The sequence below is a fragment of the Narcine bancroftii genome, chromosome 10 (genome assembly GCF_036971445.1).
Source record: "Narcine bancroftii isolate sNarBan1 chromosome 10, sNarBan1.hap1, whole genome shotgun sequence".
NCBI lineage: Eukaryota > Metazoa > Chordata > Chondrichthyes > Torpediniformes > Narcinidae > Narcine > Narcine bancroftii.
The window spans coordinates 78,230,147-78,252,304 of record NC_091478.1 but is presented as its reverse complement, the minus strand read 5'-3'; the positions used below and the strand labels follow the sequence as shown (position 1 = coordinate 78,252,304).

At 41.5% G+C, this 22,158-nt stretch overlaps 1 protein-coding gene across 5 annotated transcripts in view; it reads left to right on the top strand.

The window, feature by feature from the left end:
* Positions 1-22,158, top strand: part of vrk3 (VRK serine/threonine kinase 3) — a 50,892-nt gene that overhangs the window by 5,720 nt on the left and 23,014 nt on the right. For 2 of the 5 annotated variants that reach the window (XM_069901507.1, XM_069901510.1), the window contains exons 2-9: positions 2,158-2,309; positions 3,337-3,480; positions 4,648-4,797; positions 8,757-8,803; positions 8,894-8,960; positions 9,825-9,909; positions 18,269-18,371; positions 18,454-18,546. In XM_069901507.1, coding sequence (XP_069757608.1) covers positions 2,158-2,309; positions 3,337-3,480; positions 4,648-4,797; positions 8,757-8,803; positions 8,894-8,960; positions 9,825-9,909; positions 18,269-18,371; positions 18,454-18,546 — 841 coding nt within the window. The remainder of the gene's footprint in view (positions 1-2,157; positions 2,310-3,336; positions 3,481-4,647; positions 4,798-8,756; positions 8,804-8,893; positions 8,961-9,824; positions 9,910-18,268; positions 18,372-18,453; positions 18,547-22,158) is intronic. The other 3 variants (XM_069901508.1, XM_069901512.1, XM_069901511.1) reach the window with 3 other exon arrangements.

Sequence of the window (22,158 nt, the reverse complement as noted above, 5' to 3'; positions counted from 1 at the left end):
GTTCCTGCACTGGTCATTGTGTTGAGAAAGTGTCCGTTTTATGAGACGAGCCTGGACACAAGGGTTTGCAATCAAACATTACTTTTATTAACACAACAATTAATAGAAGAGCGTGGGAAAATCATAGCAGGAATAAAACAGACACACGCACAATTTATAACAACATGGGAAAATGTGTGCAAAATGTATAAATGAATGTGGGAAATCTACTGCAAATATTAATCTATAACACTCACATACCATGTTAAGTATCCCCATGCCATTTCTGTGATTAGTGAGGGAGTACTTAAGGCGGGATGTGAGTGGGGATTAAAAGGTTGAGAACCACTGCTCTAAATTCAATATTTTGCTTGAGAAAAATTGTCATTGGCCTATTTCCTTGGGAGTTAGGAAACCGTGCACTTGGCGAGCCAATTAAGTATGATTAAAACAGTGGTTTTCAAACTTTTTCTTTCTACTCACATACCACCTTAAGAAATCACTTACTACCTATAGCATTTGGATGACTAAAGGTAGTATGTGAGTGGAAGGATAGTTTGAAAACCACTAAAGCTTCTTATCAGTGGATTACATCCTGCTGAACAGTCCATGCTGCATATGGTCCTCACAACCTTGGCTGCCAGTGTCCTCAATTCCAGGTCCTTGGCATTCCTCCAGAATGCTCCTGGTGGAGTAGCTGGGGCAGAGATTTGTCAAGTGTGAAAGCTGACACTGCTTATCAAAGTTATTAAATGTGCTGACATTCAAGGGCATGAAAGTAAAAGTTAAAAATGTTTCTAAATACTTTTAAAATTACACCTAAATAATTACAATCACACGATTTATGCTGGCGTATAAGACAGTTCTTGAATGTTAAAAATTTGACCCAAAATCAGGGGTCATCTTGTCGACAAGTATAAAATCCAAACCTTAACAGTGAACTCTCAGCGCTCCCCCGTGCCAAGTTTAAAATCCAAACCTTAACAGGAAAGTCTCAGCACTCCTCCGCACCAAGTATACTTGCATGTTTTGTCTATAAATACACTAAAAAAAAATACGGTTCACATATACGTCCTTACCTGAGTTGGTCCCGGAGTGCCAGAAGTGCCTTTTACACAGACGGCATTCCGGGACTGTTACTAGATCTGTTGCCGGGAAAATGCTGGGACTGGAATGACACCCCCATTCTGTCACAGTGCTTTTTAGGCAGCAATTAAAAAGGATGTCCTGGAACAAAAGGACTGTGTAAAAAGCAGAATTGGCTCTGTTTCTCTTTACACAGATGCTGCTGAGTGTTTCTGTCATTTTCTGCATTTACACAGTTCGTGACTTCTCTTTCTGCCTTTAATACAAATATTTTTGGAAAGGCTGGAAATATTTTAATGGGGTTTGGTGCAAACACAATAATAAGACAGATGTCTTTTGGGAAACTAAGATACCTATCAGACTGAAATTAATTGCCTGAATTTTCTGCCCTTTTAAATTTGCTTTTCATTGGGTATGTATGCAAGATTTCAATTTAATAAATTTGAGAACCTTGCTTTGTACACATATACATGCTTAACAGAATAATTATTGCAAATTTCAGCTTTCCTCACAAATATAAAATATAAGATTTTGCCATTATTTGTTGTATTTCTTTTAAGAGATCATTCCAATTTTGTGTGATTTGTGTCAAATATTTTCAGACAATTAACAGGTGTTTTATGACTTTAGCATTTCTTAGTGGATGGTAGGTACCTGGAGTAAAATACAAAAATCTGTAGACCCCGTGGTTGAAGTAAAAACAAACTGGCAGAAGCCCTAATCTTTTCTCTGTATGTGATGTGACCCCCAAGGGCATTGGGTTATGTGCTACCAGGTAGTATTGGGTTGTATAGCTCTTTTTCAATAGGTCAACAGTTTGATTACGACACTAAACAACTTTTGAAGGTTTTGTTTGATTCAACTGAATCAAAATCTTGTCCAGCATTGTGGTTTTTAAAAAAAAAATTGTGTTGAAGTAAAATCACAAGACAAATAAAAGATTAATATTTACATTTGTAAATGTATGAAATGAAACTAATGGCTCTGTATATCAGTTTGTTTTGCAAGAAACAAAGGACTAGACACTCAGACTGATGTCCCTGCTTCATAGCATTTCAATTAATTCCTCTATCATGCCTTTGAATTTTTCAGCATGATTTTTAAGTATTGTCCAGATTGTGGCCAGTATTTAGAGACAACTTTCAACTTTTGTCCATCATGTGGTTTCAAGATACCCAAAGAAGAAAAAGTGGAGCAAGACCAACCCACTATCGCCCAGCCCACCGCATCTGCAGGTTTGTTCAGTGAGTTTCTCTTAAACCTCATTGTTCGTCAGTCTCAGATCAGAAAGAGTGCTTATATGAGATTAGTAGAATTTTGAATTTCATTGTGTAATCTGAATAAAAAATATCCATAAACATAAATTTTTGCATGTATTTTTAGAAAATTTTCATATTTGTCATGTTGATGAATGATGTGGATTTGCCTACAATTAATGCCCATGTTGCTTGCTCAGACAGAACTATACCATTGTTTTTTTTAATTTCTTCAGATGCCTATTGTTGTCCTACCTTTACTTGAAAAGTCTAGTTCATTTTTTAACTTTCGTTCATGACCTCTGTAGTATTTTTTGTTGATTCCCACAACCTTTCAGTTATCATTTGGAAATCTTGCTGTAAAATTTGTATCAGACACTCTTCTTTTGATGCTTTATGGTTACCTGAAACCTCTTCGGCATTTGGAATAACATCTCAGTAGCTTTAACTTAGCTGCCACATTTAATCTCCCCTGTCATTTGGAAAGAAACATCACCCATCTTCTGCCATTATAAATAGCTACTTGAAGTGTGCTTAATATTCGCTGCTTTCTATTCAATTAAGGACAGATGGATGGCATAATAAATGCTACCCACCCAACTCCCCTCACAAAAAAAATATAGAATAAACAGACACTCATTAGAAAAATATTGATTCCTGGAAAACTGCCCTGAGATATCTTAAGCAATAGCAAGCACTGAAATTTCATTTAGCACTATTTTGTGATTGCACCCTCAACAAATTTAATGTATCTTATACATTGAACTTTGAATAAATGGGAAGGGGGGGTGAGGGAGGGAGGGGGGGGAAAGGGGAGAAAATGACACTATATATATTCAAGAGAAAAATGTCTGTATTTTGGTCAGTATGGTTTATAGTGTGAAAAAAAATTAATTAAAAAAAATAGAAAAAAAACCAAATTGAGCTCTTGGTAAAGTAACTGAATTACAGATCATTTACTTTGATGCACAGTGGCCTAGTCTTTAAAAGTTTCCTTTTCCATTTTTAATTTCAGCTCAAATTGTGCCCAGTCCTAAAGCCCCTGGTACAAAACGCACCACTGTGAAAATAATCTCTCCCAAAAGAGATATATCTTCTCCCAAGAGAAAACGAGAAACTGAACCCAGCTTTCAGCGATCTCCCATCAAGGCATCACTTGGTAAGTTCTCACTGAGGAAGGTAATATTTATCCAAATTGTCTGCCTGATGCTGTATAGCTCTGATTAAGCTTTGTGATATTTTGAATCAAAAGGCAGGGCTCTAAATCAATTACAGTACAAGGAATTTTGATATTGCAACCTTTTCAGCCTACCACTGGTTGAAAAACAGGTTTTTTTTAAAACAGTTTACATAATTTTAATTTTGTCCACAAGTTAGAGAATAAAAAAACATTCATTATACCTCCACACTATTTTAATAGATTGTGTAAAAAGCACAGAAGACTAATTTTTTTTTAAGTGAAACTACTAAATAGAGAGAGAAAAAAAAACTAGTTCTGCCTTTTTGAACTTTTGACTTTAATAATTATTATAGGAGCTCATTGGTATGTAAGGATATCCATAGTTCGTGAGAATGTAACCCAAAGTGAACTTTTTTTAAAGCTTATTTTGTGTTACTCGTTGGGTTTCATCTGGAGTGAATGCACTTCCTAAAAAAAATTCTAATTTTTAACATAACCATTGAAATATTCATTGTATTAAAGATTAATAAGCATAAAAATTGTTTGTATGGAATATGATGCAAATTGAGAGCCCAGTATGTTCCAAACTAAACTGTGTCCATTTGGTAAAGTGTTTTCATGGTGCCTGCCACATTATACCACCGCCAGTGGGCTGATAACGCCTCAAACCGTGCATCTTGGCGCCTCACAGTTTGGCGGGCAGCAACCTCCTTTGAAGAAGACCGCAGAGCCCACCTCACTGACAAAAGGCAAAGGAGGAAAAACCCAACACCCAACCCCAACCAACCAATTTTCCCCTGCAACCGCTGCAACCGTGTCTGCCTGTCCCGCATCGGACTTGTCAGCCACAAACGAGCCTGCAGCTGACGTGGACTTTTACCCCCTCCATAAATCTTCGTCCGCGAAGCCAAGCCAAAGAAGAAGAAGAAGAAGATAGATGTAGAATATGATTTTGTTGCATACATGTTTGGAACCAGTTGAAATTTACTGGATGAGCTCATATGATATCATTATGTACATTTTTCTTTATTACAAAAGAACTCATTAGGTTAGTTTTTGTGGGTATCCTCTTAAAAATAAACTAGGTCTCAACTTGAATGAATTTAGAATCATACAGCACAGAAAAAAATTCTCTTCTGCTTTTAGTTTCAAGAAGTTCAAAAGGAAAACGGCAGAAGACTAATCCATTGGAACCTCTTGCAGAAAATGAAGTCCTGACTGATCAGAACACTAAAAAATGGAAACTTAAAAGCCTTCTTGCTCAGCATGAAACTGAGTCTGGGTTGCTCTATTCAGGTATCTTTGCTGCATATTTCAAGTTTCCCTTTATTTTCATGTAATAATTTTTTTTTAAATGTAATAAACAGAAGGTTTCCTTTTGTCTGCCATAAGAGTTGCCATCAGCATTGCCTGGTGCCCCTAATTGTAGGGAGAGAGGGGCAAAAAAATAGTCCCTTCAGAGAGACGGAGTGTCTGTGGATTCACCTTCAGCACTCCCACAGACACACAGACTCCTGTTTGATCCATCGGCCAACCAGAACTCCAGATCTAAACCTCTGGAAGCTTTCAGTGCCCAAGGCCCTTTGGGAGCCCTTCTTGCCCTCCGCACCTTCTTGTATCTTTGTTTCGATTCCTGGTTCTTATGAGCCAGCAGTCCACAGTCTGTGTGGGACCTTTGACCACAAGTCGCCCACAGTGTGTGTGTGGGCCTTCAGCTGCTGAGCCCTCGCTGGTCCGCTGCCGTGGTTATTATCCTGTAGGCTCGTCTCCTTTGCTTCTCCTTCTCAATAGGGGGTGTTCACTCCATCTCTGGTGCTCTGAGTTGGTCCGCAACTCCCCTGGAGTCTGCAGCCCCTCGTGGTCTGCTGACCGGCACATTTTGGACAAAATGCAGACTATTAACTTGAATAATTGGTATTTATTCTAACTGAAAAATAATCAAATTATCAACAATAGTGCATTAAATGATGACATGACAAAGCAAAAGGCTTTTGATTTTTGGTACACCACCGTCATTTATACGAAACATATAAAACTTAAACAGTCCTCTCTAAGATGGCAGGTATATAAAACTATGGTTGGAGTGCTCTTGATTATGTGGAATTCTGCTTGCCCCTTTCTGGAAGGTCGTAGGTTCAGGGGTGACTTGATAGAAGTTTATAAGGTTATGAGTGACATTGAACGTCGAATATAAAACATTACAGCATGTTAAAGGCCCTTCGGCCCACAATGTTGTGCTGACCTGTTAAACCTATTCAACAATCTAAACCTTCCCTACCTTGCACCCATAACTCTATTTTTCTTGCATTCCTGACTTCTTACCCAAAAGTTCCTCCCCACATCCCCTCCCCAACCTCACATAGATGTCCTCTGGTTCTTGAAACTGTCACCCCAGGAAAAAGGATAGGGGAGACAATCAGAATTGTTTCCCCAGAGTAAATGTGTCCTGTCATAGAATACACATATTTAAAATGAGGGAGGGGGTGGGAGTGAGAATGTAAAGAAGGTGTGCGGATAGAATTTTTTTTTGTGTATGTGTCTACAACAGGTTGCAAGGGATTGTGGTGGAAGCAGATATAATAGCAGTTCAAGAGTTCCAGATAGACGTGTAAATTTTAGAAATAATGATTGTAACTCTTGTAACTCTTAAGTTTGAAGGTACTTAACGAAAAGCAAAATGCTGGTCCAGAAATTAAAACACTGAATTGCGTTTGGTTTGGTGGGGTGGGGGGGGTGGGGAAAGAGAGGTCAATTTTATTTACAACTAGCAGGATACCTGGTGTTGCCCAGGAAATAAAACACTCAGTTGTTGACTACATGGTTGAAACAAAATACCAAATTCTGCATAAATATATTTTTTTCAAACACAACATTTATATTATTTGTAACATAAAATAGGGCTGCCCTTTGGCTGGTGGATTTTGTTCACATTGCTTGGAGTGTTGCTTGTTTTTTCTCAGCAGACTCTTGCCTGCTCATGGAATTCCTGGAGGCATCAGCACTGAGGAGGGGTTGGTGCTGTTCCTCAGTTTTCTGCTGCCTGCTCCTTGTTTGTCTGGAGGCCTGAGCACTGAGGCAGGCCTGGTGTTGCTGTTCCGTTTCCCGCTGCTTGACCCTTGCCTATTTGGAGGCCTGAGCACTGAGTTGGGGGTATTGCTGCTGTCCTGTTTCCTGCTGCCTGCACCTTGAATGTCTGGAATCAAACAGTGAGGCGAGGCTTGATGTTCTTCTACTATCTCTTGCTTTCTCCTTTGTTTAACTCTACGGGCTTGTGAAGAGATTTTGCCAATATTGCTTCGATTTTTTTTTTTTTTGGCCCATATTGAACTGGGTTTGGCCTCTTGGGTTTGGCCTCTTGTTTTTATTCTGAATGTACATTGATGCACAGCACTATAACTAATTGAGGTGTCCCGGGTACAAGTTCTTTTTTTAAATTTTGACTTCATATGTTCAATGTGGTCATGACATTCAACATCCAATGTTATCACTGTTACAAGATCAAACCAGCAACCACAAAGAAGCCATATCACACAGGGATAAAGATGAACAATTACTTTATTAACAAAAAATTCACCATAAACTTTAATTCAAAATCCCACCCCTTTAATAACAATGCCCACTGGTTACTATGAAAATCTCTATAACAGTGTAATACTAATAAAATCCCCGGCCTAAATATAACATATGTATCAAAGTCTAAGCTACACTTACAACCAGCCCACTGAAAAAATTAGACACAAAACACACAAGACTCACAAAACTTCAATCTCAACCGAAGCAAAGATCATAAACAAAATTACGTTTGTTTGGTAAAATGAAGCCAAAAGATCTTTGAGAGAGAGAAAGCACAAAATTCGAAGTTGTCTTGTGTTGCTTGCAGAGAGAGGAACCACTGGCTTGGTCCGGATCCTTCTGTCTGCCTTCGGAATGTTCATCCTTTTTGAAATCCCAACATTCTAAACTGTCCTCCAGACCATGACTCATGCTCTGGGCCTCCTTCCACTCCACAGCACCACCCAGTGGTGGTTTATCATCCAAGTCCAGAAATTTTTAGATCATTTTCTGCACATGCTCAGTCCATCTCCCACTCTCTCAGCAGTCCACCTTCACCTTGGCTCTCTAAGGCAAAGTGCACTTTTTAACCTTAAACCACACAGCACATAGGCCAATACACAACACAGAACTCTGTAAGACCACAATTATAGTAAACAGTAAAGCAAGTCAGTGCTCGTTTAACCAGTAAAGCAAGTCAGTGCAAGCTGGTCAAAAAACACTTTTGATGTTCATATAACCTTGAAGGTTAAATTCAATGTGGTCATGACATTCAGCATCAAATGTTACCCCGACTGAACCTCCTTGGACATTTCTAAAGTGCTCCATATTGATTTGCATGGAGACCAGACATACATGCACACATATATATATATATATATTAGATATCATAAATTGAGACCCAACACCACTTGTGGGTAAATTTACATCAAACAAGATGGAGTCTTAAAAGTGAAATGTTCAGGGACATGTGCTCTTGGAAAGGCAAAAAGTAACAAAGGCTAATCCAGGGAATCTTAGAAGTCAGGTTGATAAAGTGTAAAAAGATTCATATGGCAAGTAGCTGCATTAATTTTCTTGCACAAATTGCATCTCTAATATTTATTTATTTATCCATTGAATATTTATAATCTCTTTTTTCTGTATTGTGTTTAAGAGTTTCTAAGTGTTTATTATTGTTGTTGGTATGCCCTACATACCCTTTTGGCTATAGCATGGAAGAATTTTGCTGCAATGCACATTGTACTTGTGTATATGATGATAAACATATTGAAGTATAGAATTCTGACACACTTAAAGTACATTATTTATAATGGACTCTAATACCAATCTCTATTGTTCCACTCTGTCCATTGCCTGGAAGGCCTGCTTCCATCTTGCATTGCCTGCATCAATCCCTGTCTTAGCCCATCTGACACCAAAATCCTGCTTTAAACTTGAGCTCTGGAATTTTCTTCTTGAATCTCTGTATCTTTGAAGATGTGTTCAAAAATATAACTTTAAGTTTTTGATCACTTACCCAGATATTTTTAAATGTTGTTGCTTGATGCTCCGATAGTGTTTTGAGACATTTAATTATAGTTTTGATATAATTGATGTTTATCCAGAATTTCATGGTTCTGGTGATGGATTTATAACCTCAAGTTATTGAGAGAGCCATGTAAGAATTTTGTTCATCACAGACTTTTTTATTTTTGTTTCAGCACAAGGAATGACTGATTCTTCACAACGCAACTACATGGTCAAAGTGGTAAGTTATAATCTGCCAACCTTCCAGAGGTAGCATTTGGTCTTGTAAACCTCAATACTGATTGTGCTGTGCATGTAAATATGCTTCCAGGATGCAAAGGATGGTCGAATTTTTAACGAACAAAATTTTCTTCAACGTGCTGCAAAGCAAAATAAAGGTAAATGGACATACCAGGAAGTCAGTAAAACAACTCATCGAGTTTGACTGAGTCTGTAATTGGTAGTTATTTATATGAAGGTTTTAATAAGAACAAAATGGTGAAAGCTCATTATTGTCCACCTGTTCTTTAACCTGTGTGTGTAACTAACTTTTTTGTGGGCTCTACCTTATTTATTAATCTCTAACGTGAACTTGGATTTCCTTTGTGCTCCACTGTAATTGAGCCTGGCCATCTAAAGATTTGCTGGCCCATGAACTTGGTAATTGTATCATCACCTCTGTAATTTTATTTTACATTCTTATTTACACTAAACAAGCTACTTGTTAGGAGTCTGCATTTTCATCCAGTACTTCAGGAAAGACTTTTAAATAGTCTAATTCAGAGGTTTCTTCTTCATTTTGACTGAAGATCTTAAGGGCCCATGTCTTTATTTCCTGTCAAAAACCAGAAGGAACACTTATTTTAGCAGTCCCAGTTTGCCAGTGAATAAAATTCCTCTATTTTTTGAGTTGTCCATTGGTTTGAGCAATTCATTGCCAATTTTTTTTTAAATTTAGACGTACAGCACAGTAAAGGTCTTTTCAGCCCACGAGCCTGTGCCACCCAATTATACCACTTACTACAACCACCCCCCGCACGTTTTTTTTGACCGGAAACCCACGCAGACATGGAGAATGTACAAGCTCCTTACAGACAGCACAGGATTTGAGCCCTGGTCCAGATTGCTGCCACTATAATAGCATTGCGCTAACCACTATGTTGACCATGCCACCATTATAGATATATATATATTTCTTTTTCAAAAAGGGCTTCCTTTTGGACAGTTATATCAATGTACGTGTTCTGTTTTTGTTTTGGCAGTTGACAAATGGATGAAGTCTCGTATGATAACATTTCTGGGAATTCCTACATGTATTGGCTTTGGATCCCATGAAAATACTTACAGGTAGGTGCAGTGGGGAAAGTATGACAATAATTTGTCTTCCTTTGAACGTTACTGTAAAAGATGAGACCAACTGATCAAATGTTCAAATGAGCCACTTCAGCAGCTATAAAGATGATGGGCAACATTTGGTTTTATTAACATGTTTTGTTTTCAGAATTTCAGAGTATTAAAGATCTATTCCTCATATCTTTACTTCATCCTCCATTTTTTTTTTGCTTGTGTACTTCTGCTCCTGTGATCTCGTCACATGACTCAGTCATGGGTCCATCTCTGATCATTTCCTTGTACAGTACAACTCTGATTATCCAAAGTGGTCAGGACCTAGCCTATTTCGGATAAACTTTTTTTGGAAAACTGGTCATTTAAAAAAAATAGCCCAGTAGCAACAGCAAATCACTTGTAACAGTGTTTAAACAACAACAAACAACAAGCGGAGGCTTTTTAAGCATTAAAATAATGTTTAATTCTCACCAATAAAAAAATGCTGGCTGCCGCAAGGAGCCTGAGGTCCACACTCCTGCCACCGGGAGCCCTAGGCCCCTGCTCTTGTCAGGAGTCCGAGGTCCCCGCTCCTGCCAGGAGCCTGAGGTCCCCGCTCCTGCCAGGAGCCTGAGGTCCCCGCTCCTGCCAGGAGCCTGAGGTCCCCGCTCCTGCCAGGAGCCTGAGGTCCCCGCTCCTGCCAGGAGCCTGAGGTCCCCGCTCCTGCCAGGAGCCTGAGGTCCCCGCTCCTGCCAGGAGCCTGAGGTCCCCGCTCCTGCCAGGAGCCTGAGGTCCCCGCTCCTGCCAGGAGCCTGAGGTCCCCGCTCCTGCCAGGAGCCTGAGGTCCCCGCTCCTGCCAGGAGCCTGAGGTCCCCGCTCCTGCCAGGAGCCTGAGGTCCCCGCTCCTGCCAGGAGCCTGAGGTCCCCGCTCCTGCCAGGAGCCTGAGGTCCCCGCTCCTGCCAGGAGCCTGAGGTCCCCGCTCCTGCCAGGAGCCTGAGGTCCCCGCTCCTGCCAGGAGCCTGAGGTCCCCGCTCCTGCCAGGAGCCTGAGGTCCCCGCTCCTGCCAGGAGCCTGAGGTCCCCGCTCCTGCCAGGAGCCTGAGGTCCCCGCTCCTGCCAGGAGCCTGAGGTCCCCGCTCCTGCCAGGAGCCTGACGTCCCCGCTCCTGCCAGGAGCCTGACGTCCCCGCTCCTGCCAGGAGCCTGACGTCCCCGCTCCTGCCAGGAGCCTGACGTCCCCGCTCCTGCCAGGAGCCTGACGTCCCCGCTCCTGCCAGGAGCCTGACGTCCCCGCTCCTGCCAGGAGCCTGACGTCCCCGCTCCTGCCAGGAGCCTGACGTCCCCGCTCCTGCCAGGAGCCTGACGTCCCCGCTCCTGCCAGGAGCCTGACGTCCCCGCTCCTGCCAGGAGCCTGACGTCCCCGCTCCTGCCAGGAGCCTGACGTCCCCGCTCCTGCCAGGAGCCTGACGTCCCCGCTCCTGCCAGGAGCCTGACGTCCCCGCTCCTGCCAGGAGCCTGACGTCCCCGCTCCTGCCAGGAGCCTGACGTCCCCGCTCCTGCCAGGAGCCTGACGTCCCCGCTCCTGCCAGGAGCCTGACGTCCCCGCTCCTGCCAGGAGCCTGACGTCCTTGCTGCCTCCAGGAGGCCGAGGTCCACGCTGCTCCTGGCAACCCGACGTCCCTGGTCAGTTCCGCTTAGATACAATTTCGGATAAATGATAATTTCTGATTTGTTTCGATATCCTCATTTATTTGAATTTTTTTTAAAAATTCAGATAATTGAGGATTTTGGAGAATCCGATTTCGGATAAATGGAGTTGTACTGTATTACTTTCCAAGTTCTCTACCTATTTCCAGTCCCTGGATAAATCTCTCCCAAATCATTTGTATCTCATCAAAAATCTCAAATTTTCAGCTTTGGGCTTCAATGTGGCAAAATATTCCTACCAATCTCACTTCTCCTGGCTTTTGACCCACAACCCTCCCCCCACCCCCCCATACTTTTTAATTAACCATAGTTTATCGGAAACCCCTCTCCACTGTATTCTCTACTCTCAGCAACACAATCAAAGAGAGAACCTCATGGAGTGACATCACTAATATCAAGACTACAGTAGCCTCTACTGTTTTGTTCAATTCCCTTGCCTTGACCCAAAGCAGCAGAATTTACAGTTTCTCCCCAGTTCCTCTTGCTTCTCTTCCTATTGTCCTGATCCTCTTGTTAAACTATTGTTGGAGGTCCTTCTTTTCAAGTTAGTCATATTGAAATTTACTGTCATCGTTCCTTCTCAAAGATGAAGTCTTAATCCTACCATTCAGACATCATATTATGCCTTGTGTAACCTTTACAGTAATGACTCCAATGTAATCCGGATAGTCTCAAAATCCACCATACTACAAAACATAGTTATCCAAAACACATTCAAATCCCATTCCTACTTCACCCTGGTGAACTATATTGGCCCCATGTTAACCAGTATTATAATTTCAAAGTTCTTATCCTTATTTACAGATCCCTTAATGAAATACCACCTTCCTTTAATTTCTCCAATCCTGCAGCTTTTTCCATTGATGTAATTTGACCCTTGGCAGTAATTTGACCCTTGGCAGCTGTGTTTTCAGTTCATGACACATCTTGGAAAATGTTACATTAAAGGCTTAATGGGTGCAATTAAATTGTGTCAAAACTAGTCCGCTGATGTGACGTGGTAAGGAGCTTCCCGTGTTCATGTGGATTTCTTCTGGGAGCTCCATTTTCCTCCCATGTTCCAAAGGCATACAGATTTATTAGGTTGTTGTGAGTGAGGAAACAGGTTTGGATAGAATCCCCCCCCCAGAAGTCTGGAAGGCTGGCGGCAAAACTCTGCATGCCAAACTGCTGGGACCAAGGAAAGCTGCCTCAGGACCTTCGTGATGCCATCATCATCACCCTGTACAAAAACAAAGGCGAGAAATCAGACTGCTCAAACTACAGGGGAATCACGCTGCTCTCCATTGCAGGCAAAATCTTCGCAAGGATTCTCCTAAATAGAATAATACCTAGTGTCGCTGAGAATGTTCTCCCAGAATCACAGTGCGACTTTCGCGCAAACAGAGGAACTACTGACATGGTCTTTGCCCTCAGACAGCTCCAAGAAAAGTGTAGAGAACAAAACAAAGGACTCTACATCACCTTTGTTGACCTCACCAAAGCCTTTGACACCGTGAGCTGGAAAGGGCTTTGGCAAATACTAGAGCACCTCGGATGCCCCCCCCCCCCCCCAAGTTCCTCAACATGGTTATCCAACTGCAATAAAACCAACAAGGTCGGGTCAGATACAGCAATGAGCTCTCTGAACCCTTCTCCATTAACAATGGCGTGAAGCAAGGCTGCGTTCTCGCACCAACCCTCTTTTCAATCTTCTTCAGCATGATGCTGAACCAAGCCATGAAAGACCTCAACAATGAAGACGCTGTTTACATCCGGTACCGCACGGATGGCAGTCTCTTCAATCTGAGGCGCCTGCAAGCTCACACCAAGACACAAGAGAAACTTGTCCGTGAACTACTCTTTGCAGACGATGCCGTTTTAGTTGCCCATTCAGAGCCAGCTCTTCAGCGCTTGACGTCCTGTTTTGCGGAAACTGCCAAAATGTTTGGCCTGGAAGTCAGCCTGAAGAAACTGAGGTCCTCCATCAGCCAGCTCCCCACCATGACTAACAGTTACCCCAAATCTCCATCGGGCACACAAAACTCAAAACGGTCAACCAGTTTACCTATCTCGCCTGCACCATTTCATCGGATGCAAGGATCGACAACGAGATAGACAACAGACTCGCCAAGGCAAATAGCGCCTTTGGAAGACTACACAAAAGAGTCTGGAAAAACAACCAACTGAAAAACCTCACAAAGATTAGCATATACAGAGCCGTTGTCATACCCACACTCCTGTTCGGCTCCGAATCATGGGTCCTCTACCGGCATCACCTACGGCTCCTCGAACGCTTCCACCAGCGTTGTCTCCGCTCCATCCTCAACATTCATTGGAGCGACTTCATCCCTAACATCGAAGTACTTGAGATGGCAGAGGCCGACAGCATCGAATCCATGCTGCTGAAGATCCAACTGCGCTGGGTAGGTCACATCACCAGAATGGAGGACCATCGCCTTCCCAAGATCGTGTTCTATGGCGAGCTCTCCACTGGCCACTGTGACAGAGGTGCACCAAAGAAGAGGTATAAGGACTGCCTAAAGAAATCTCTTGGTGCCTGCCACATTGACCACCGCCAGTGGGCTGATATCGCCTCAAACCGTGCATCTTGGCGCCTCACAGTTCGGCGGGCAGCAACCTCGTTTGAAGAAGACCGCAGAGCCCACCTCACTGACAAAAGACAAAGGAGGCAAAACCCAACCCCAACCCATCAATTTTCCCCTGCAACCGTGTCTGCCTGTCCCGCATCGGACTTGTCAGCCACAAACGAGCCTGCAGCTGACGTGGACATTTACCCCTCCATAAATCTTCGTCCGCGAAGCCAAGCCAAAGAAGAAGAAGAAGGTCTCCAAGGCAAGGACACTGAACACAGTTTTGATGTAGGGAAGGCAACACACGCAACACACACAACACACAATGAACTGGTACATACAATGATCAGGGAAAAATCACTATGATGCCCCTCCACCCCTCGACTCAGTGCAGGCATGGCTCGATGCTACAAGGGATGCTAATTAAATGCTCCCAACCTTTTTAACAGTGCATATCTTACCAACCGTTTTTCCAGCACCCTTCCACATTTCTAGGCCTGGAGTGAAGCAGGGTGGTCCCAAGCTGGCAACAAAGACCACATGGCACCTTTATAGTGTTGGAGGGACAAGCCCACATCATTTAATGGGGCCAATAGCTCAGTGGTAGAAGGGTTAATCTAATTACAATGGCCCATGGCCAAGTACAGGCAGGCTGGAGAGTGGAGTCCAGGTAATTTACATGTGGCCAACAGCAAGGTGTGCACTAATGGGTGGGGCAGAACCAAATCTTAATTGGCAGCTGGTGTGTCCTCTGACTAGGTAGGCAGGCAGTGCTGTCACATGACAGCCACAACCTTTCCCAATATATAGGTTAAATGGTCACATGGGGCATTTTGGCAGCACAGGCTTGTGGGCCAGAGGGGCCTGTTCCAGTGCTATATCTCTAAATTAAATTTAATGATTAAAAATAAATTACAAATTAAAGAACTGCATCAGACAAGGTCTCCGCTTGGTTAACAGCAGCAGAATTGTTCAGATGCAAAACTAGATTTTTAAAGCACTGATATTTTATTGAAAATCCAGGGTATCTATTGCAAATCGTTTTTTAAAAGTTTTATAGAGAATGGCTTCAGTCAGTGCACTCCCTGTTCAAAAATAGTCAGAAGATTGGCACTGCTTGTGGTTCACTGTTCATGTACCAGTCTCAACTCAGCCAAAGCAATGGTTGAGGGTATCACACTTGGTTTCTGTTCCCTAGGCTAAGAAGAGCAACAGAATCAAAGCAAAGAATGAATGGTTTCTTATATGGACAAATGAGGGCCTATAATCCAGAGATTAATATTGTGTTTCTCTTCCTTAGAGTTTATTACTCTGGTATTCCTCTCGCTATGGCTTGGCTGAAATGCTCGAAATACTCAGTGCTTTCTGTGAATGGATATATTTATGTCAATTCTCTATTGTTTTATTATTGAATTAAAATTAACAAATAAGTTTTAAATACAAATATTTCCTGCAATTTTTGTTTGCACTGTTCTGACCTGGTTGTTGAAAGGTGTCACCAACCTTCCTCGAAGATAAAGAACCACTCATCTGAGTTCATCACAAGGAGGAGTAGGTTACTCAACTTCTGGGAAATGTTTCCACCCCTGTGCCATTATAAAAGATCTTAAGGTGTTTATGTTTTGACTGCAAATTGAACTTAATACCGTCAATAAATCTGGTTGAGTTCCTTTGGCTGAGAGGGAAGCTAATATGACGCCTCTTTTTAAGGAGGAAGGAGAGAGAAAATCCAGGGAATTATAGACCAGTTAGGCTGGCTCCAGTCGTGGGAAAAGTGCTGGTTAATTATTAAAGATGTCATTGCGGCACACTTGGAAAGGAGTGAAGTCCATCAACATAGATTTACAAAAGGGAAGTCGTGCTTCACAAAACTTCTAGAGTTTTTTGAGGATGTAACCAATGAAGTGGACAATGGTGAACCAGTTGATGTGGTGTATTTGGACTTCCAAGAGGCTTATGATAAAGTCCTGGGCAAGAGATTGATGTGCCAAATGAGAGAACATAGTATTGGAGGTAATGGTTAGCAGGCAGGAAGCAGATGATGAAAATAAAGGGTTTTTTTTTATATTGGCAGGCACCACAATGTTCAGTGCTGGGACCCCAACAATTTATAATTAAATTAACATCTAGATCCGTGATTTTCAAACTGCCCCCCCCCAAACTCACATTCCACCTTAAGCGATCCCTATGCCATATGCTCTGTGATTAGTAAGGGTAGTATGTGAGTAGGAAGGGAAGGTTGAGAATCATTGCTCCAGATCCAATTGTTACTGAAATATTTTGCTTGACAAAAATTGTCATTGGCCCATTTCCTTTGTAGTTATGAAACTGTGCACATAACAAGTCAATGAGGTACGATTAAAACAGTCATTTTCAAACCTTTTTCTTTCCACTTACATACCACCTTAAGCAATCCCTCACAGACCACTTATGGCATAGAGATTGCCTAAGGTGGAATGTGAGTTTAGGGGGGCAGTTTGAAAATCACTAATCTTGATGAAGGAATTAAATGTGATAACTCAAACTTTGCAGAAGACACTCAGGTGGGTGGTGCTGTGAGGAAGAGTCCAAGAGGCTGCAGGGTGAATTGGATGTATTAAAAGTGGGCAAAAGCATGGCAGATGCAGTATAATGTGGAGAAATGAAAGGTTGTCAAAATGGTGATATATTAGGAAAAGCTGGATGTCATGGTGCATCAATCATTTGAAGGTTGGAATACAGGTACAGCACACAATGTAAAAAATGAATGGCATTTTTGGGAGAGATGTTAGGATGGATTTACAATTGGCAAGCTATTCAGCTCTTTAAAAATTGAGTACAGTACAACTCCAATTATCTGAAATGGTTGAGACCGGGCCTATGACAGATAAATGTTTATTTTTTGGAGAATTGGTCATTTAAAAAAAAAACAGCCCTGTAGCAACAGCAAATCACTTTAACAGTGTTTAAACAGCAACAAACAACAAGGTAAGGCTTTTTAAGCATTAAAATAATGTTTAATTCTCACCCAAAAAATGCTAGCCACACCGATCACCATCACCTCTCCACCAAGCCCCGCTCATGCTGGGAGCCCAAAGGTCCCACTCCAGTCCGAAAGCTTGAGGCCCCCACTGCTGCCAGGAGCCTGAGGTCCCTCCTGCCACCACTGCTGGGAGTCCGAAGTTCCTGCTGCCACCACTGCCGGGAGCCTGAGGTCCGCTGCTGCCGGCCGGCGCTGGGAGCCCGAGGTATGCTGCCTCTTCCGTTGGAAGCCCAACATCCCCAGTCACTTCGGCTCCGAAAAAAAATTAGAATAAATGAGGGTATTGGAGAATCTGATTTTTGGATAATAGGAGTTGTACTGTATTTCTAAAAGCTTATGTTTTAGTTGAGATTCAGTGTTATATTTTTTAACTTATGGATTTCCTGTCGTTAGTCAAATTGATGCAAATGAGCATGTGCACTGAGACATCAGAGCATAAAATATTTATGTGAACCCATATTAAATATAGAAGCAGGTCTGGGGCCGACATTTTGAGTAATGCATACAGTTTTGGTTTCCTAATCTGTGGAAGCATATTTTTGTTCTTTGAGGGAGCATAACAAAAGTTCACCACATTGATTTCTGGGGTAGCAGGACTGACCTATGAAGAAAGACTGGATGGACAAGGGTTGAAGAGGGAGGGGTTTCTCAGGAGATTCAGTGAATACCTGTAGAACAATGTGTTGGCAGACATTAATAAGCTTTTCTTGCAGCCCATTCTCTTGCCAGGAAGACTGCAAAGTGCAGTGAGCGAGAATCTCGCAAGGGGGAATATGAAAAGTATGGTTGTGTGCGGTATGCCAAATAGAAGTGACTTTATTCATGCTTTATTAAATCGCCTGCTTTCTTTAAAGGCTATCCCAGGAAACCTTTGAGGAAAATTGCCATGAAACTTGTTTGCAATCTGTATAAATTAATCATGAAGAAACACCACCAACTGGTATCCAAACTGTCTGAAATGTCTGCAGCATGTAATACATCTTTATGATGTTTCACTTGCTTTGTACATTTCCAGCAGTGTACATTTTACTAATTTATTTAACATAGATGTTAATCTAAACTGATTTACTTTTTTTTAGGTTTCTGGTATTTCCATATTTGGGCCACAGTTTGCAATCAGTTCTTGAGAAAAATAAGAAGCTGTTATCTGAAAAAGCAGTATTTCAGCTATTGTATAAAATTGTAAGTATTTCTTAAAGCACATTCCCCTAGTTTGGTTCCAGTGTTATACTTTTTAACTAATGAATTTCCTATCTTCAATCAGATTGATGTGCTTGAGTACATTCATGCAAATGAATATGTGCACGCAGATATCAAGGCAGAAAATATTTACGTGAACCCTAATGATCTGGAACAGGTAGGGAAGATTTCACTATACATAATGACCTAAGTTAAAAGGCAAGTTAACAGTGGCTTTTATGCTTGTCCTTTTAAAAATCAATGATGGCATGCTTTTGCTCAGTTACGTTTTAACAATGAGTAAGAAATAAAACATAACGTGAACTGCAGATAACGTGGTTGAAATAAAAGCACATGCTGGAGAAACTCAGCAGGTCAAATAGTGTGTTATATAGAAAAGATAAAGATACGTAATATTTCGGGCTTGAGCAAAATGTAGGCAGGCATTTTAACATTTGAAATCTGTGCTAAAATAATTGGTTGCCATCACTGCAAATTGAATCAGCAATACAGCTGGGGGAAAGTCTCCTTTTTTGAAGAAGGCTTGTATGTATTGGATGAGGACAGGATTCCACTTTCATCGTAAAATTTATTCTGAAAATGTAGCCTGCACTTACCTTGATGCCAAGACCATAATAAGAAATGGCTGTTCCAAGAGGAATTCTGTTTGGCTCCATATTGATGGTCAACACAACCATTTTCCTTTTCGACTGCAGGACTTTGAATGCTTAACTGAAGAAGGTTTGCTCTCAGGAAGATTAAATAACCTCTCCTGGCGCTCCCATCCATGTTGTTCAGCATGAAGTGCTCTTTATTTCCTAAATAATCCATTTTTAATCCACTAAAAAAAGATCTGCCTGTACAAAATGAATGAAGATGTCAAGCAGAACATTCAGCTTCCTTGTGAACTGTTATTTGATCACTTTGTCATATTATCAGAAAACAAAAACAAAGCATGAATGCATAATTTGCTGGAAAATGGTCTATTAATAGGAATCTCGCCCATTATTCACAACTGGGAGGTTGTCAGCAACAAAATTCCTAACAATTAACTATAACGAAGGAACACATGGCCTGCCATTTAGTTATGGAGTCGAGAATTTATGGGCAGATATTGTCAATTTTCTGATTTCTGAATTTTGATTGAATCACAAAGACTTTAACTAAACACAAAATTAATGGAGCTAAGATCCAGAATATACTCAAATATTAGAACATTGCAACATAGTACAACCTCTTTGACTCGCAGCATTGTGCCGACTTATGTAAGCCTACACCAATCTAAACCAGGGGTTCCCAACCTGGGGTACATGTACTCCCAGTGGTACATTTGCACTTTTCAGGGGGCACATTGGGTCTGAGATAATAACCTACTGTACATTACATGGTGTTGTAATCTGCAGTCAGATTACACAATGTCGTGTTTTTTTTAATCCTTAATTTTTAGGGGTACATGGGAACCTATAAAAATGACCAATGGGTACTGAGGAACAAAAAGGTTGGGAACCCCTGATCGAAACCCTGACTTCACATCCATAACCCTCTGATTTTCTTGTATCGATGTGCCTGTCTTGTCCCTATTGTACCAGCCTCCACTACCATCCCTGGCAATGCATTCCAGGAACCCCCTCCCTACTTTCTGTGGGAATAAAAAAAATTACCCTTGAAGTCTCCCCTAAACATTCCTCCCCTTGCCTTAAACGCGCATTGTCTAATATTTTTATCTGTCGCTTCAGGAAAAAGGAGCTGGCTGTCCACCCTCTCTGTGCCTCTCAGAATCTTGTAGACCTCATTTAAGTCACTTCTTATCCTTCTTCGCTCCAAAGAGAAAAACCCTTACACTTTTAAACTTGCCTCATAAGACACATTCTCCAATCCAGGCAACATCCTGGTAAGTCTCTGCACTCTCTCCATAGCTTCTATATCTTCTTGTAATGAAGTGACCAGAAGTGAACATGACATTCCAAGTGTGACCTAACCAGAGTTTTAAAGAGCTGCAACATTGAATTCAGTCCCCCAAATAATGAGGCCCAGGATAACATAAGCCTTTTTAACTACCCTATCAACCTGTGTGGCAACCTTGAGAAATTTATGGATTTGGACCCCAAGGTCTCTCTGTTCTTCCACCCTGCTTAGAATCCTGCCATTAACCATATAATCTGCCTTCAAATTTTACATTCCAAAATGCACCACCACACTTATTCGGACTAAACTCCATCTGCCACTTTTCTGTCCAACTCTACATCCTGTCTATATCCTGTTGTAACCTATGACAACCTCCAGGGGTGGCCAACCTTTTAATTTTTAATTTAGACATAGAGCATGGTAACAGTCCATTTCAGCCCACAAATCAGTGACGCCCAATTAACCAACACCCCAGTAAGTACTCATGAAATGAAATGTTATCATGCTGTATGTCTAAATTAAAAATTAAAAGGTTGGCCAGCCCTGTTCCACACTATCCACAGCACCTCCAAACTTCATGTCATCTGCAAACTTACTGACACAACACTCTACTCTTTGTAGTGGTCATTTATAGAATAGGGGTCCTAGAACAGATCCCTGCAGAACTCCACTAGTCACTGACCTCCAGGGACGATACATTTCATCTATTGCTACCTTCTGCTTTCTGCAGGCAAGCCAATACTGAATTCACAGAGCCAAGATTCCATGGATCCAATGCCTCATGATTTTCTGAATGAGTCTACCATAGGGGATCTTCTCAAATGCCTTATTAAATCAATATACATCTCATTTACTGCCCTACATTCATCAATTTATTTTGTTACTTCCTCAAAAAACTCAATTAGGCTTGTAAAACACGACATAAACCATGCTGAAGTCACAAATCCTTGCTGACTATACCTGAGAAAACTATGCTTCTGTAAATGCTCATAAATCCTGTCCCTAAGAACCCTCTCCAATATTTTGCTCAGCACTGATGTAAGTCTTATTCCCAAGATTCTCTCAATTAACTTTTTTTAAGACAAGGGGGACTATATTTGCCATTCTCCAATCCTCCAGTTCCTTCCCTGTGGCCAGGGAGGGCACAAAGATAATTGCCAATACCCCAGCAATCTCTTCCTTCGCTTCCTGTAGTAAACTGGGTATATCTCCTCCAGTGCAAAAGACGTCAATCTTAATGTTTTTAAAAAGATCCAGCATTCCCTCTTTCTTAATCTCGATATGCTTGTTTTATACTGACCTTGCATTGACCAAGGTTTCTTTCTGGTGAACAATGAAGCAAAGTATTCATTTAGGACTTCCTCAGCCTCCAGGCACATGTTGCTTCCTTTATCCTCAAGTAGCCTTGCCTTCACTCTAGTCACTTCTGTTCACGTATGCATAGAATGCCTCAGTTTTTTTAAATCCCACTTTCTGTGGTCTTCTTGTGCTCACCTTCTTGCTCTCCTAAATCCTTTTTTAAATTCCTTTCTGGTTACAACATAATTCTCATGAGCTCTTCTTGTCTTTTGCTTCCTAAACCCTCTGTTTGCTTCATTTTTCCTCTTGACTCGCTGTCTCACCTCTTGTCAACCACGGTTCCCCAGGATGTGATGGATTTCCTGTGGAGATTTTCAAATCATTTTCTCAGTTACTTTCACTTCAATCAAGTTCTGTGTTATCTGATTCGTTTAGGCAGGGTAATCTCCCAGCAACATTTAATGAAGCGTGTATACCTCTCAAAGTAAAGAAAGGTGAAGATCCAACTGAGTGCTCCTCTTACATTTTATCAAATGTTGATGTAAAAATTTTGGATAAAGTTTTGGTCTGTAGATTGGAGAATATT